Source organism: Myxine glutinosa, chromosome 11, assembly GCF_964187855.1.
Source record: "Myxine glutinosa chromosome 11, kmMyxGlut1.1, whole genome shotgun sequence".
Taxonomy (NCBI): domain Eukaryota; kingdom Metazoa; phylum Chordata; class Myxini; order Myxiniformes; family Myxinidae; genus Myxine; species Myxine glutinosa.
In genome coordinates, this window is record NC_136271.1 from 13,531,546 (window position 1) to 13,548,652 (window position 17,107).

General features: G+C 44.3%; 1 protein-coding gene across 1 annotated transcript in view; it reads right to left on the reverse strand.

Moving 5' to 3' along the window:
- LOC137436421 (cyclic AMP-responsive element-binding protein 3-like protein 4) overlaps positions 1 to 17,107 on the reverse strand; it is a 68,334-nt gene that overhangs the window by 4,424 nt on the left and 46,803 nt on the right. Inside the window, exon 9 of the mRNA XM_068130187.2 lies at positions 7,338 to 7,431. Coding sequence (XP_067986288.1) covers positions 7,338 to 7,431 — 94 coding nt within the window. The remainder of the gene's footprint in view (positions 1 to 7,337; positions 7,432 to 17,107) is intronic.

Consider the following 17,107-nt stretch of genomic DNA (forward strand, 5'->3'; position numbering starts at 1 on the left):
CTTTCTAATATGACTATTAGCTGTATTCAGAAACAATTCTTTTCTCTTTTCTGCCAGGTCTACATGTATGGCGCCAATGATGCCATCCAGGTGTTGAATCTGAACCTTCGGAGCTCCCACAATGTCGACACGGAAAAAGTGTAAGCTCATTGAACATGAGAAGCTGTCCTCACCTCGAAACACACCAGGACCTATTGATTGGACAATATGTGTGCTATGTCAAGAACGTTCGACTGCACCACTTCAGTGTCCTGCACTATCAAAACGAACAGATGTGGGAGCTGGTTATGACACATTGGCTGACAATTTGAAATGTTTTCATGACTTGGGCAAGCTAGCGGTGGCTATAGATATATCACAGCTTGATGTGGGCGATGGCATTGCAAATACGTTGTCCAAACATAGTGCCAAATGGCATCACTCCTGCCGCTTGAAGTACTCTGCTAGTAGGCTGACAAGACTACAACCGGTGGAACCATGCACCAGTCAGAAAGGAGATGGTCCTTATATGCGTCGACAAGCTAGTGAAGATCAAAGTAGTGATACATGTTTCTTCTGTGACATAATGGGAACAGAAAGTAGTCCGCTGCACGAAGCAATGGCTCCCTGGTTCTTTGCCCTTGATCAAACACACTATTCCAGATGGATTCCCGTTCATATTCGGGACATGGTTACACTGCAGGACAGACTTCCTGATGTAGCGAGGCAGTTTGAACAAGGTGACTTTGTGGTGCACAAAACAAATCGTCCATTCTCAGCTCTTGCCATAGATCATGCACACGAACAAAATAATGCGGCCGTAAAGGGTGATGGTGGGGCGGTTGGTCTTCTGCAAAATCCACGAGCACTCCTACGGTGGATGGTAGCAGGTCCTGAACTGGCTAGGGTTGTACATGGCTTTGAAACAGTTGCCCTCGAGAGCAGTACTTCGAAGAACAATCTTAAGCATCATGAGCATACGCTGTCCGCACAAGTCTCCTTTGCAAAAGAGGTCACGACGCTCGTTCAAGTAATTGATGACATGGGAAATCCATTCACAGACGAAAGCGGGGACTTGCTGGTCTTGGATAGCCGAGATATTGTTGATTCAGAAATAGCGGATAACGTGCGCTCCATAGAGAATTTGGGCCAGCAGCAGTATGAGCAATATGTCAAAGAGCGTATGTTAGAGAGAACAACCCCTATAATGGATCCCATCAAGAGAAACAACATACCTTTGTTCAGCCGACCACCACCAAAGGTCTCATCTAAAGCAACACACCTATCATCACTTAAAAGTGACTGTGCACTGTTTTCGAGACTCTACGTAGCTTCTCAAATGCGCGAAGGGGACCTGGAAAATTTCTTCAGGCACGAGAACCATGCGTATCCTCCTTCTCTGTCACAGCTTGGGAAACTCCGGTTTGGGACAAAAGCTGACCTCACGGAATGTTTAGAAAAGCTATGCAAACCCAGTGGAGAAGCCCCTGTAGCTGATGATATCATATTGGATGGAGCAGCAATCGTCAACATGTTGAGACCAGTAGGGACCAAAACCTTCCAGGAATACGCTACCCTAGTGTTTCTGCCGTACATCAAAGCACAGCTACGAAACGTCTCGAGAGTCGATATCGTTTGGGACATGTACATCCAAGAGAGCCTTAAATCCACAGCTAGAGAGAAACGAGGCAAAGGTATTCGGTGACGTGTAACAGCAGCAAACACTATTCCAGGAAACTGGCAGGAGTTCCTGCGTTTGGACAACAACAAGACTGAGCTCTTCGAATTCTTGGCACATCAGGTATTACCGTCACCAATCACCATGCTTAATATAATTCTTAATATATGCAAATAATTGTACATAACATTTAATATACAATGTAGTTTCATTAACCATGTTAGCAAGTGTGCGTACTACTGATATACCAATGCTCTATACCAATATGAATCTATAATCACTAATACTTCTTTACTGTCGCTACTTCTAACCATAGGTGGTGGAAAATCTCTCCACAGAGAAGGAAGTGTACACGACATGTGGAGAGAATGTGTTGTGTACTCGTGTGAATCAAAACGTATCGGCTATGGCACCTTGTTCGCACGAAGAAGCAGACACGAGAATGTTCGTCCATGCAATGGATGCAGCAAACCGAGGACATCGCAGAATTGTCTTGCGAACAGTCGACACTGATGTACTTGTTCTTGCCGTCTCCAATGCTGTACGTCTTGAGAACACGGAGATATGGGTTGCGTTTGGCACAGGAAAGCATTTCCGGTACATCCCTGCTCATGAGATCGCCACATCGTTGGGCCATGACAAAGCAAGGGCGCTTCCAATGTTTCATGCCTTCACTGGTTGCGACACCGTGTCATCATTTGCGGGGAGAGGAAAGAAGACTGCTTTCGACATTTGGAAATCATTCCCCGGGGTCACTCCAGTCTTCATCACTCTTACGGAAACGCCATCAAGTTTCAACGAAGAGTACATGTCAGTTTTAGAGTGCTTCGTTGTACTGCTGTATGACAGGACATCTTCAGAAACCAGCGTAAATGCAGCCAGGCAACACATGTTCAGTACCAAAGCTAGATCTCTCGATGGTATACCGCCAACAAGTGCAGCACTGTTACAACAAGTGAAACGGACAGTCTACCAAGGTGGACATATTTGGGGACAGTCACATGTGCGTGTTCCAGAGGTGCCTTCCCCAGATGCATGGGGGTGGAAGAAGAACGCTCTACATGAATGGGAACCACTGTGGACACTACTGCCTGAAGCAGCAATGTCTTGTTCCGAGCTGATAAAGTGTCATTGTGTGAAAGGTTGCAGGGGACAATGCAAGTGTGTCAAAGCAAATCTTAAATGCACAACACTCTGTCAATGCAGGGGTGATTGCGACCACAATGAAGGCAACTGACTGTTGTTTGTAAATGATGTAATGATATGGCGTTTTCATTCGCTAGTCGAATGTAGCCTACTGCAGTATTAGTAGTAGACATCATCATGTTTCAGTAGTATTGTCATTCAGTTGACATGGGTGTATAACTGTATATAGTTAATGTATTTGTTGTCTATCATGTCTATATACAACATGAACTGGTCAATTTATTGTTTATTTCAAGATCTGCCAATGTGGGTAATTGTGTTTTAATTCTAGTCTGATTGGTATATCAGTTTTACGGTATCGTTCTTGCCAGCAGTCAGCTATAGTGGCTACTGGTATACTGGTATATCATATCAAGGTGCTTAATAATCTGTTATAATGTGGAATGTCAACCACACCCAACTGCAGTCAGAAGTAGTTGCTTAATGATTTTGTGTTCTTACTTCCCAATATATTGCATTGCGATATTTGTTTACATTTTTATTCATGTTTGCTTCTGCTTGTACATCATATGTTACCATGGTGACAATGCATTTATTTTAAAACTCAACCATGTGGTAATTCCATGTAAAGTAATTTTACTTTTCATTTAATGTGAAATGTTTTAATATTGTTCATTTTAAAATCTCATTTCACATGCATCAGTGTACTATGTGCATAATTTAATGGTAGCGATGTATTGTTGTGCTAAACTGTTGGCAGGTGGAACAACAGAGCGATTCGGTTACTAAATTACCATATTATAAATGATGTGTACAATTACACCTTCATGCATTACATATATTATTGCAAGTAAAAAATACTTAGAATTTATATTATGAGTATAATACACCTATGTTGTGATATGATATCACATCACATTGCTTAAAATCGGTCCAATTTTTCACCGATTTCAGATTATTTGGCACAAATTATCTCTTTATGTTGAAATAAATGTATTTTATGAAAGAATTAATGCTGTAATTGGATTCCTTGTGTCTGAAAACATACAAAATGATGTTTTATTCATGTCTGTAGCTTGAATATTAAAGAAAATATCGGGTTTAATAGACATTCACGGCTCGGCTGGTGGCCATCTTGGATTTTGGCCAAATATGGCCACCAGGGGGATTTTTTTCTTGGCACTATATCTGAAATCGATTATTATGTATTCAAGATGAACTGTACGAAATTTGGTGCTTTTACCACAATCTGAACAATTGTTTCACATATCTGCCCCGCTATCTTTAAACCTTAGACATTTCGTTTGGTTTGCTCTTTGTTGTTGAAGTGTGCAGTGTCACCATGCTTAGATCAAAAGAGCTCTCTGAGGCTTTCAGAAAGAAGGTTATAGATGCCTACGAGTCTGGGAAGGGATTTAAAAAGATCTCCAAACAATTTGAAATCAATCATTCGACTGTCCGGAAGATCATCTACAAGTGGAGAAGATTCCAAACAACTGCCAACTTGTTCAGGTCAGGCCGCCCCAGCAAGTTCAGCCCGAGAACAGACCGCAAGAAGAGCTGAACTTGCGAGAGCAACTGAAACAAGTCTCTAAGATCCCCAGAATGTCATCATGGGATCTACAGGTAGCTCTTGCCACTGTTGATGTCAAAGTGCACGAGTCTACCATTAGAAAGAGGCTGCACAAATTTGATCTACATGGGAGGTGTACCAGGAGGAAACCTTTGCTGTCCAGAAAGAACATCAGGGCAAGACTAAAGTTTGCCAATGAACACCACGGCAAAGACAAGCACTTCTGGAACAATGTGCTCTGGACAGATGAGTCAAAGGTAGAGCTATTTGGCCACAGTATCAGAAGACATGTTTGGCGAAAACCAAAGACAGCATTTGACCACAAGAACCTGATACCAACTGTAAAGCATGGTGGTGGAAATATTATGGTTTGGGGCAGCTTTGCTGCATCAGGGCCTGGGCAGCTCACCATCATATAATCCACTATGAATTCTTCATTGTACCAGAGGGTGCTTGAGGATAATGTGAGGCCATCTGTCGGAAAGTTGAAGCTCAACCGAAGGTGGACCTTGCAACATGACAATGACCCTAAACATACCAATAAATCCACCAAGGAATGGCTGAAAAGAAAGAAATGGAGGGTTCTGGAATGGCCAAGTCAAAGCCCGGATCTAAATCCCATCGAGATGTTGTGAGGGGATGTGAAACGAGCTGTGCATGCAAGAAGTCTGCAAGAAGCTGTGTATGCAAGATTGAGTACCAGTTCACTGGTAATTCCCTGCTTGTCGTAAAAGGCGACAAAAAGGGTTGGTGGCAGGAAGGGCATCCGGCCGTAAAACATTGGTTCAAAAAGGGGACCAAAAAACAACAACAACCACGGTCCCCGAAAAAGGCCAACCCCCGCTTGCGGGGAAAAATGGCCTCTAAAGGTGTTTTTTTTTTTTTTTTTTTGTGCATGCAAGAAACCCCTCAAACATCACACAGCTGAAAGAATTCTCCATGGAGGAGTGGGCAAAAATTTCTCCCAGTCGATGTCAGAGACTGGTAGACAGTTATAAGAAACGCCTACTTGAGGTTGTTTCTGCCAAAGGGGGCAATACCAAGCCAAGGGTGTACTTACTTTTTCCACATGCGAAATTTGCATTTATGTCGATTTAAATTATACAATGGACTACAAAATGTAAATGTTTCATGATATTTGTTATATTATATCACCTTTATCTATCAATATTGTTGAAATGAGGATCAAATAGTTGCATGTTGAAATATGTTGAAAAAGTCAAAACTTTACATGGGGTGTACTTACTTTTTCACGTGACTGTATATATCTATATATCTATATATGTGTCAGACCACCAGATTCTTGTACCAGATGCGCTAAACATCTACTGCGTATAAACGCCGTTGAAAGGCGGCGCCGCGTGTTTCACCGTTTTCGCTTCCGGATTGATCGTTTATCAGCAATAAACCTCCGGAAATATACCTTTATTGGACACAGTTTCGTCTTATATTTCACCCATTGACGGAAAAATATACGATGTTTCGTTCTGTGACAGTGGCATTACCTGTTATGACCATTGAAGCCTGAATTTTGCTTCGGACTCGATGGTCATTTTCCGCGATTCTGCGGCAACAGTCGCCTGGTGGCGCGCTAGTCGCTACACGTGTTTGTTTAGATAATGATTAATGATACTGATAATGAATAATACTGATACGTGACTGATAATGATTGAGACAGTCATCATAGTTTGTGCAATTGATAAGACCTGCACATGCTGCTCAGTGCTGTGCATCCAGTGTGCATGATATTTTATTCATATACCGGACAAAGAATATCGTTTACTGAACAATGCTGTACTTGTATGTACTTTGTGAATTAGGCTCACAAGATAATGACTTGACCTTTGAATCACACTTCTGGCTGCCAACTTAATATCCCGTGGGGTTTTCAAGTGTAAGTAGTACGATGCCACATGCATTTCTTGTCCTTCATGGATAAGTCAAGCCTAGTGTACATACGTCTTGTAAATGGGGCTTCACCAAACATGTGGGTGAAAATTCTATACACGTAGGCCTACTCGTCATTTTGCCTTGACATTTTGGCATGACAGCTTGAGCTAGCGTACAGATGGGGGGCGATGATTTACAGTATTTGTGTACAGTTGCATTGCAGATTATGCTTGAAGATTCAATGCAGATTATGCTGTACATAATAAATACAGCAGTAGTTGAAGAAACATGTGCGTGTTTGTTTCCCATAAATTCCAATTAAAATCAGTGCTGGTCACAACTTATTTGCTCGGAAAAAAGTGAAAAATACAGAATATTGGCAAGGTGCTAAAAAAATAATTGGCACTCGGCCAACAACTCTTATGGTACTTTTATTTACTTTACTTGTCCAACATCATGCTTGAAAAAAACCTTTAAACCCTAGAAATTGATTCTGATTGTAAATTACTGGTTGGTATCTTTTGCGAAATTTTCTAGATTTCCTGGCATGAAAAGTTGAAAAACTTGACATTTTGGGGAACACGTGAATATTTAAATTTTTGTTTTCATGAATTTGTAATTGCCCAATTTGACCAACCCTGCTATTTTATGAAGGTACAGGGTTGGTACTTTAATGCTGCAGGTATAACTCGAAATCCATAATTTGAGCATCTGGTACAAGAATCTGGTGGTCTGACATATATATATATATATATATATATATATATATATATATATAAAAAACTTTTCACCCAATCTCTCAATGGTGAAGAATCGTTAAAAAATAAAATAATTCCTTTATCCGAATCCATATTCAGATCTTCAACACAATCGAATCGATTCGTCCTTGTACACCCATATACAGAATGTACACCCTTGTCACACACCCAACTGCTCCACCAAATTTCGTCAGAATCTGTCCACAACTTTTTGAGATATCTTGTTCACAGACAAACAGACAAGGGTGAAAACATAACCTCCATGCACCTTCGGTGGTGGAGGTAAACATACCAGATGAGAACCATCACTTACCTCTCACTTCAATGTGTGACTCCTCCACAGCCTTGCCCTTGGAGAAGGGATTGTAAGATGGAAGCACCAACAACACAAAGCAGCAAAGGAAAACCTGTTTGGATGGATCAGGGGCAAGGTTATGGTTTATAAGTAAACTGGGGTCAGGGGAATAGGTTACAAACAAGGTGCGTTAGACCACGCAACACAGGTTTACGTCTTGGAGATCATAATCCCACCTGAGAATGTTGTCTCAAAATGGGTTTAAATTATTCTACACCTTTTTAGATTTCCACGAGAAATTATTCTCAAAATAAAACTTTCTTTTTCGTCCGTCGAAGAGACACTTGGAGTCATGAAAGAAGGAGGTTAGTCGAGAAAAATGGCCTTAAAACGATCATTCATTCATTCAAAACCACCTTTCGAGGCCATTTTTCTCCACGAAGCAGGGGTTGGCCTTTTTTTGGCACGAGTGGTCCCATTTTTGAAGCAATATTTTACAGCCGGATGCCCTTCCTGCTGTCAACCCTGTAAGTCGCCTCTTGCGACACAGGGAATTACCAGTGAACTGGTACTGAATTTGCCGACCTTGGAAGGATGACAGGCTGAGTCAACCCCCCTGGTGTTAATTCAGCAATCGACCGGGATTCGAACCCTGGATCCTGGGATCCCAAGCCGGCACCCTAACCACTCAGCCAACACCAGGCTTCCATTCATTCATTCAGACGCACCATATTCTTGTACACATGTATAAATTTATGTGTAAATGCCACTAATTTTGCATTGCATATTTATCAGTAAATGTTTAAATCACATAATGATTTGCAGCCTTGGCTCTTGACTTGACTTGTGCAGGATGGCCATGGCGGCGTGCAGCCTGCGCGGATTGGCCGTGCCGTTGCTACGACGATTCTATACCGAAAGGACTTGGTGTGGGTGGAGGCAACCATTATAGAGAAGACAGAGACGTGGCCAAAAATATCCTTTCACTACAAAGCTCGGAAAAGACAGCAACGCAAACATGGGTGTGGTGCTGACCGGGCCGCCGTGGTGCTGACCGGGCCGCCGTGGTGCTGACCGGGCAAACGTGGCGTGGTGCTGACGGGGCCCCCGCAGCCGTGTTCCCCCCCCCCCCCAGAATTTCCATGTTATAAACGTTTCCCAGTATGTACCCTGGATTAGAATAGGTACAACTACATATGGGCAGGGTACAACCCGAAGTGGAGATCGGTTTCTGAGGTTTGGGACATGGAATGTAGGGACAATGACAGGGAGATCAGGAGAAGTGGTGGAAGTATTGGTCAGAAGAAAAGTGGACATATGTTGTGTGCAAGAGACGAGATGGAAGGGAAGTTGTGTGAGAATGGTGAAGGGTAGGCTGGGACAGAAATACAAGTTTGTGTGGCAAGGGTGCCTGGAGGGCGTGAATGGTGTTGGTGTCCTGTTTTCTGAGGAGTTTGTAGACAGTGTGGTGAGTGTGACTAGAGTGAGTGATAGGTTGATGATGGTGAAAATGATGATTGGAAAGCTCTTGGTGAACGTCATCTCGGGATATGCTCCGCAGGTTGGTCGGAGCGATGAAGAGAAGGACAAGTTCTGGTGTGCGATAGAGAAGCTGATGGAAAACGTGAAAGATGAGGAAGTTGTTGTGGTAGGAGGAGACCTAAATGGACATGTGGGAAGGAGTATGGATGGTTTTGAGGGAGTTCATGGGGGTTACGGATATGGTGTGAGAAATGGAGAAGGTGAAAGGATTTTGGAGTTTGCTGATGGAGCTGATTTGTTGATTTGTAACACTCAGTTCCAGAAAGAGGATAATAAGCTTGTTACATACACGTCAGGTGGGTCGACGACAACCGTTGACTACCTGATGGTGCATAGGCGAGATAGGGGGCACCTCCGGGACACAAAGGTGATCCCGGGGGAGGAGGCTGTTTCACAGCACCACTTGGTTGTCTGCTACATAAGGGTAAAAGGTGCGAGGAGAGCTCGGCGGGTGAGGTACCAACCGAGAATGAAGGTGTGGAGGTTGAAAGAGGTGACAGTAAGGGAGGCATTAAAAGAGAGGCTGAGTAGGGTAGAGGATGATGTGGTTGAGCTTGAAAGTGGTTGGATGTCAATGAAAGCTAGTCTGTTGGGAGCCGTTGGTGAGGTATGTGGATGGACAAAAGGACCACCGAGGCACTCGGAAACATGGTGGTGGGATGATGAAGTTGGAAAGAGGATTGACGAGAAGAGGAAGAAGTTCAAGGAGTGGCAGAAGGCGAAGGGTACGGGAGCAGAAACAGCAGAGCATGAAAGTTATAAGGCAGCCAAGAAGGCTGCAAAGAAAGAGGTAGCAAAGGCGCAGGGAGGCATGTAGGAAAATGTTCGGAGAACGCATGGATTCGGAAGAGGGTCAGAGAGCAGTATTCAGGATTGCAAAGCAGATAGCGAAAGAGAGGTGTGATGTGATGGGGGTGAGTTGCTTGAAGGATGAAGTGGGACAAATCGTTGTGGACCCAGATGGAATTAAAGGAAGATGGAAAAGATATATGGAAATGCTGTTGAATACAGAGAATGAATGGGATGGCAACATAGAGAGTAACCCAGTTTTAGGACCGGCAGAGAAGATAACTGAGAAGGAAGTTGAGGAAGCAATAAAAGCAATGAAGAGTAGAAAAGCGGGAGGGCCGACGGGAGTTGTGGGAGATATGTTGAAGGCAGCAGGAAGTTGGGGTGTGAAGAGAATGCCAGAGATCTGTAATCTGGTGGTGAAAGAAGGCCGCATTCCAGTGGATTGGGAACTGAGTACCCTCGTCCCTCTATACAAGGGGAAAGGTGACCCTCTAGAGCAGGGGTCAGGAACCTTTTTGACTGGGAGAGCCATAAAAGCCAAATATTTCTAAATATATTTCATTGAGAGCCATATAGTATTTTTAACGTATAATAAATTAAATATGTCTTACTTTTAATGCGACTTCTGGTGCTGCATGGTTTTGCTGATGGCCTTGTAGTCTGGTTCATACGTGGTGAGGTTGAGCTTCATGCAGGTGTTGAGGCTTCCATCAGTTAAACGTGAGCGTAGGTTGGTCTTAATGTTCCTCATATGCGAGAATGACTGCTCACATGCATATGTAGAGCCAAACATGGTCAATACGGCAATACTCACACGCTGCATTGTGTGGTATGTCACAGGAAGCTCGTTCCAAGTTTTAAGAATCAGCTGGTCTTCAGGTTGAAGATTTTTCATTTCTGTCCACTTGTGTTCCCTCACCAGCTCTGCTCGCTGTCGCGCAAGACTTTCCAACTCTCCATTAAGTGACTTGAACTTACTCATCCACATGTCTGATGCCTTCAGGTCAGCAACTTCCAGCTCAAAGTCTCCGATAGAGACCCCGGGGATGCATGTCAGGTCGATTTTGTCCACTGCACACTCATGTGGATGAGTGATGAACTTGAAAAGACCAGTGCGCGCACGAAATTCTCCAAAACGTGCTTTGAATGACTGCAGGAGATTGGACGTAAAGCCAGCTAGCTGCTGGAGATCCAGATGTTGAGTGGAGTCACTTGCTAAGCATGCATCTCTAAATTGTTGCAGTCTTTCAAAGTGCAGAAGACGACCTGTTTCAATGTCCCTGAGAAAGACTTCCAGCTTGCTTTCAAATGCAAACACTGCTTGTTGAAGGGATGAGATTGTATTTCCAATACCTTGCATTTTCACATTGAGCTGGTTCAGATGGCCAGTTATGTCCACGAGATAGTGAAATTGCAGGAGCCAGTCAGTGTTGTCTAGCTCAGGATGCTTGACGCCTTTCATTTCAAGAAAAGTCCGGATTTCACTCAGGCAAGCTGCAAAACGGCTGAGCACCTTCCCCCTTGACAACCAACGCACGTTGCTGTGTAAAAGCAGACCGGGATAATGATTCCCAACTTCTTCTAACAGAGCTTTAAACTGGCGATCATTTAAAGCTCGGGCAACAATAAAGTTGACCACTCGAATGACCAGCGACATCACCTCACCAAGCTCCTGGCCACACGTCTGAGCGCAAAGCGCCTCCTGGTGCAGGATGCAATGAAAACTTAGGATGGCTCTCTTTTCATGTTCACGGAGAAGCGCTACAAATCCTTTGTTCTTCCCCAACATACAGGGTGCACCATCAGTACAGACAGAAATAAGTTTATCCATCGGTAGTTTTTTTTCTTTAGCAAACTCCATGAAAGACATGAATAAATCCTCTCCTCTTGTTGTCCCTTTCATTGGCAAAACAGCCAAGCTTTCCTCACGCAGTGTGTCACCTGCAGCATACCTGGCAATTATACTGCACTGAGATAGATGGCTAACGTCTGTTGACTCATCTAACGCGAGAGAAAAGTATGTCCCGGCGTTTATGTCCTTAATTTGTGTTTCCTCGACTTGATTTGCCATCATGATGCTACGATCGTGCACAGTTCTTGCTGACAGGGGCATGTCTTTTATTCGTTTGATTATCTTGTCTTTATTTGGAAAGTCATCAAACAGTTCATTGGCCACATCAAGCATGAATGTTTTGGCATACTCGCCATCTGTGAATGGCTTTCCATTCCTTACTATTGCCAAAGCACCCGCAAAGCTAGCAGAATTCCCGTCACCTTGCTTGGTCCACACACGTAGTTGCTGCTGACTCGTCTGCACTCTCCGCTGTAGCTCCTCGCATGCCCTTTTCCTGCTGTCCCCCGCTGGATATTTCGATGCAAATGAAGCATGGTGCGTATCGAAGTGCCGCTTTATATTTGACCGTTTCATCGATGCAATTTTATCATTGCATATTAGACATACCGCAGATCCTGCTCTCTCACCAAATGCAATTTCCTCTGTCCACGCAGCCTGGAATGCACGGTAATCATCGTCTTTTTTTCTTTTCGCCATCTTTTCCGTTACAAGGGTTGAAGCGGATAAACTAGTTGGCTATCTGATAAAATTGATTTCTTCACCTTTACAATGACGCGGACATGCTCGCGAGCCATTGGTTCCCGACCCGACCCACGGGTGACCCGTGACCCGTGAAATTTATCTTCAAAACTAATTTCTGTTTACTTTAAAATGACACAGTATTATTAAGAAATATCACAAGTATTTTAAAATCAGTTCCAAACTGATTTTTTTATTTTATTTTATTTTTTTTCAACTCAAAATTGTCTGGGAGCCATATGCCGTCACCGGAAGAGCCATATATGGCTCGCGAGCCATAGGTTCCCGACCGCTGCTCTAGAGTGTGGCTCGTACCAAGCGATAAAGTTATTGGAGCATGGCATGAAGGTATTGGAAAGGGTGTTGGAGAGGAGGATAAAGAAGAAAGTGAAGATCGACGAAATGCAGTTTGGATTCATGCCAGGAAGAGGCACGACAGACGCGCTTTTTATTGTGAGGCAGTTGCAGGAGAAGTACATGGAGAAGAGGAAGAAGTTGTTTCTTGGGTTTGTTGATCTGGAGAAAGCATTCGATAGGGTTCCACGCAAAGTATTGACATGGGCAATGAGGAAGTTATGAGTGGAGGAATGGTTGATCAGAGTAGTGATGGCAATGTACAAAAGAGCGCGCACAGCTGTAAGGACGAAGGACGGGAACAGTGGTGAGTTTGAGGTGAAAGTGGGAGTGCATCAGGGGTCGGTACTAAGTTCACTACTATTTGTAGCTGTGATGGAGGTGCTGGCTCAGAACGTAAAGGAGGGTTTACCGTGGGAGTTGTTGTATGCAGATGATCTGTTGTTGATTGCGGAAAGTATGGATGGACTGAAGGAAAAGATGAACAAGTGGAAGGAATGTATGGAGACAAAAGGTCTGAAGGTGCATTGGTTTTTTTTTTTTTTTGTTTGTATACAAGATCGAGGCTCGTGAAAGAGCGAACATTAATCACACAGAAAGACAAACAGACACATAAAACAAATAACATCGGGAGCGGTAGACAAGATGGGGAGAGAGGGGGAAGGACACAAACACAACATTTGAGAGCAGGGACCGAGAGACATGGAGACATCGAGAGATCTGTGGGAGGGAGAGGGCTTTGGGGGGGAGGCATGTGAAGGGGGGGGGGGGGGGGTAGGAGAGGTATAAACATATGGACACTGCCAGGATTTCCAGGAAAGAAGTTGGAATTTCAAACAAGGTGGATCTGGGGTGAATTAGTGGGGGTAGAAAAGATCAAGGTTATGGATGGGGGAAGATAAGAGATGGTGGTGAACAGCTGTTTTAAAGACCTGGAGGGAGGAAAGGGATTGAATGGGAGTGTGGGAGTTTGTTCCACAGGCGGGAGAAAAGAGGAATGAAAGAGTGAAGGTGAGCAGAGAGCCGAGATTTCGGCAGTTTAACCATCAGAGGGTTGCTGGCAGATCTTGTGCAACCTGTAGGAATATTTGGGGGACAGAGCACAGAGAGAGCTGGGGGAGCAAGGCCGGAGAGGAGTCGGTAGAAGACAGAAAGACCACCTACCTGCCTGCGGTGAGTGAGTGAAAGGCCCTCAGAGATAGCTTCATCGCGGGAGATTCCAATGATTTTGAAAGCTTTGGATTCAACAGCGTGAAGCCGAGCCAGGTGTGAGGCAGGAGCACCAGCCCATAGGGGAGAACAGTATTCCATTGAGCTGCGGATGAAAGCCTTGTATGTGGTGAGGAGCTCAGGTGTGCCGAGGAAGGACTTCGCACGACGGAGGATGCCCAGTCGGCGACTGGCTTTGGAGGCCAGCTTGGAAATGTGGTTTTCCCAAGAAAGATCATGGCAGATAGTGAGACCCAAAAGCTTGAGCGACAGAACTTCTTGGAGAGGATTGTTGAGAAAGTAGATGGGAGGGTTGTCCAGTCGATCTTTTCGGAGAGACATAGTAAGAGAGTGAGATTTGTCAGGATTGAAAGACATGTTCCACTTGTTTGACCAGTCTGTGATTTTGTCCAGGTCTTCAGAGAGTGAGGAGGCTGCAGACTGCCGATCTGAGGGAAGAGGAATGGAGCGGCAGAGAGTGGAGTCATCAGCAAAGAGATAGAGAGGATTTTCCAGAGAGTCGGAGAGATCATTGATAAAGACCAGAAAAAGCACAGGGCCCAGCACACTTCCTTGGGGAACTCCAGCCTGAACAGGAAGGGGAGATGAGAGAAATCCATTCAGGGCCACACGTTGACTACGACCAGAGAGGAAGTCCGCAAGCCATGCATGGAGATTTCCATGGATACCATAGGAGGAGAGTTTGGTGAGCAGAGCTGGGTGCCAGACCGTATCAAAGGCCCGTGATATGTCAAGGGAGACAGCTCTGATTTCCTGTTTGGCATTGAGGACCTCCATCCATTGTTGAGACAGCAGAAGCAGCATGTCCAGAGTAGAGTGACCTGGTCTGAAACCAAATTGATGATCAGAGATCAAGCCATTGGAGAAGAGGAAAGATTTCATATCCGAAGCAATGATGGAAATCGGAATATCGGAAAGACGAAGGTGATGGCAAGTGGTAAAGCATGTGGTGAGGTGGAAAGAACTGGGAAGTGGCCCTGTGCTGTGTGCAGGAAGGGTGTCGGAGTGAACTCCATTCAATGTACAATGTGCGCCGAGTGGGTTCATCAAAAATGTAATGGTTTGAGAGGGTCATTAACCAGTGTGGCAGCTACATTCAAATGTAAGGTGTGCACAGAGGGAGCTGCAGATGGAGGAAATGTTGAGTTGGATCTTGGAGATGGCGAGAAGCTGGAAGGTGTGAAAACATTTTGCTACCTCGGAGACATGCTGAATGGAGAAGGTGGATCAGACTCGGCAACGGTTGCTAGAGTGAGATGTGCATGGAAGAAGTTTCGGGAACTGAGTGGCGTGCTGATGAGGAGGGGAGTGTCGTTGAAGCTGAAGGGAAAGGTGTATGCTGCATGTGTGAGAAGTGTTATGATTTATGGGAGCGAGACATGGGTAATGAACGTAGAGCAGCAACGAAGGTTGGAAAGGGTGGAAATGCGAATGGTTCGATGGATGTGCGGATTATCGTTGAGAGAGAGGAAGACAAATGATGAATTGCGAAAAATGATGGGAATAGAGCCTGTGATTGATGTTGTGAAGAGGAGCAGGTTGAGATGGTTTGGTCATGTGTTGAGGAAGGATGAAAGTGACTGGTGGAGAAGAGTGATGGAAATGAATGTAGAAGGAAGTAGAGGACGGGGAAGACCGAGAAAGACTTGGCCAAAGATGGTGGAAGAAGAAATGCGGGCAAGGGGGTTAACAAGGAGAGATGCACAAAATAGGGCAAGATGGAGAAGATTGTCATGGGGACCGCAAGGCTAACCCCCACTCTAGCAGGGAAAATGGCCTTAAAATGCATGTTGTTGTTGTTGTTGTTGTTGTTTACATCACATCATGATGCAGTCCTGATCCTCCATCCATAGCAGAAGACAACGTCTGCGACTCCTATTTTACGAAGTATCTTGGTCATGCTGGCTCACTGCATCGGCTACTTTATCAAACATCCAATCCATTTATTATATTGCACTTGTCATTGAGGAAGAAGAATCACAAAGTATAAATCGAACCCACCCACACATGCGGAGCGAAAAGAGGGGTGAAGCAATTGGTTCACTTTGCCGTCTGTCCACGGATCGAGTGAAGACTTAATTTCAATTGAATGTTATATTTTGGACATGAATCGGTACAGTGACCTGCAGTTTAGCAGTACTTTGGCTTTGAAATTGGCAAATTGTACGGAATCTGATCCCGAGTGCATGTGCACTAGCAAGGCAATGGTTTTCGTATGTCTGCCTGGCAGTCAAACAGAAAACTTACTGTTTTTAGGGATGTCATAAATGACACAAACAACAGGTACAAATAACTAATTTAACACGTTAAACAAGGTGTGGTGTAAAAGACGGTGCATCAACGGTGGTGAACTTGCAAAAAAAAAGTTTTTTTTTTTTCTTCAGCATTAAAAAATCTTAATTTTATTTCTATTTAGTTATATACTTAAACAATGAACACAAATGGCCTTCTTTGGACTATCATAAACCTGTTTCGCAGTACCTGGAAAATATTTATGCTGTCTCATGCCCTGAGGGCACGGTAACTGTTAGATTCAGCCATAGTTATATTATAGACTAGAGGGAGTACATACCACGTGACCCCGTGCCGACAAGGACGACCGGCAGCCATGTTTTTTGGGGGCAACATTTGTTGACAACGTACATGTACATTGTCCATGTACATGACCTAGTTGTGTCGCGAATATTTCCTTTTGGCAAGATGTCGAAAAGTTATGCCTCCTATGGGTGCACAAATCGCAGCAAACAGGAGAAGGATGTTAGTTTTCACAGGTGTGTACTCTGTCTGGCTTTTTCTTTTTAAAAGTAGAAATTTTGGTCGGAATTTGGTCAGATTCATTGAGAGTGGTGGACTGGGATACAACAAGAAACAGGGCTGTATGGCTCTCTTTTATGTCATGCGGTCATGGGTCTTATTGTTGTCGCCATTACAATAAGACTGAGAGGGAAGTTGAGGAAGCGATAAAAGCAATGAAGGGTAGAAAAGCGGGAGGGCCGACGGGAGTTGTGGGAGATATGTTGAACGCAGCAGGAAGTTGGGGTGTGAAGAGAATGACAGAGATCTGTAATCTGGTGGTGAAAGAAGGCCGCATTACAGTGTATTGGGAACTGAGTACCCTCGTCCCTCTATACAAGGGGAAAGGTGACCCTCTGGAGTGTGGCTCGTACCGAGCGATAAAGTTATTGGAGCATGGAATGAAGGTATTGGAAAGGGTGTTGGAGAGGAGGATAAGGAAGAAAGTGAAGATCGACGAAATGCAGTTTGGATTTATGCCAGG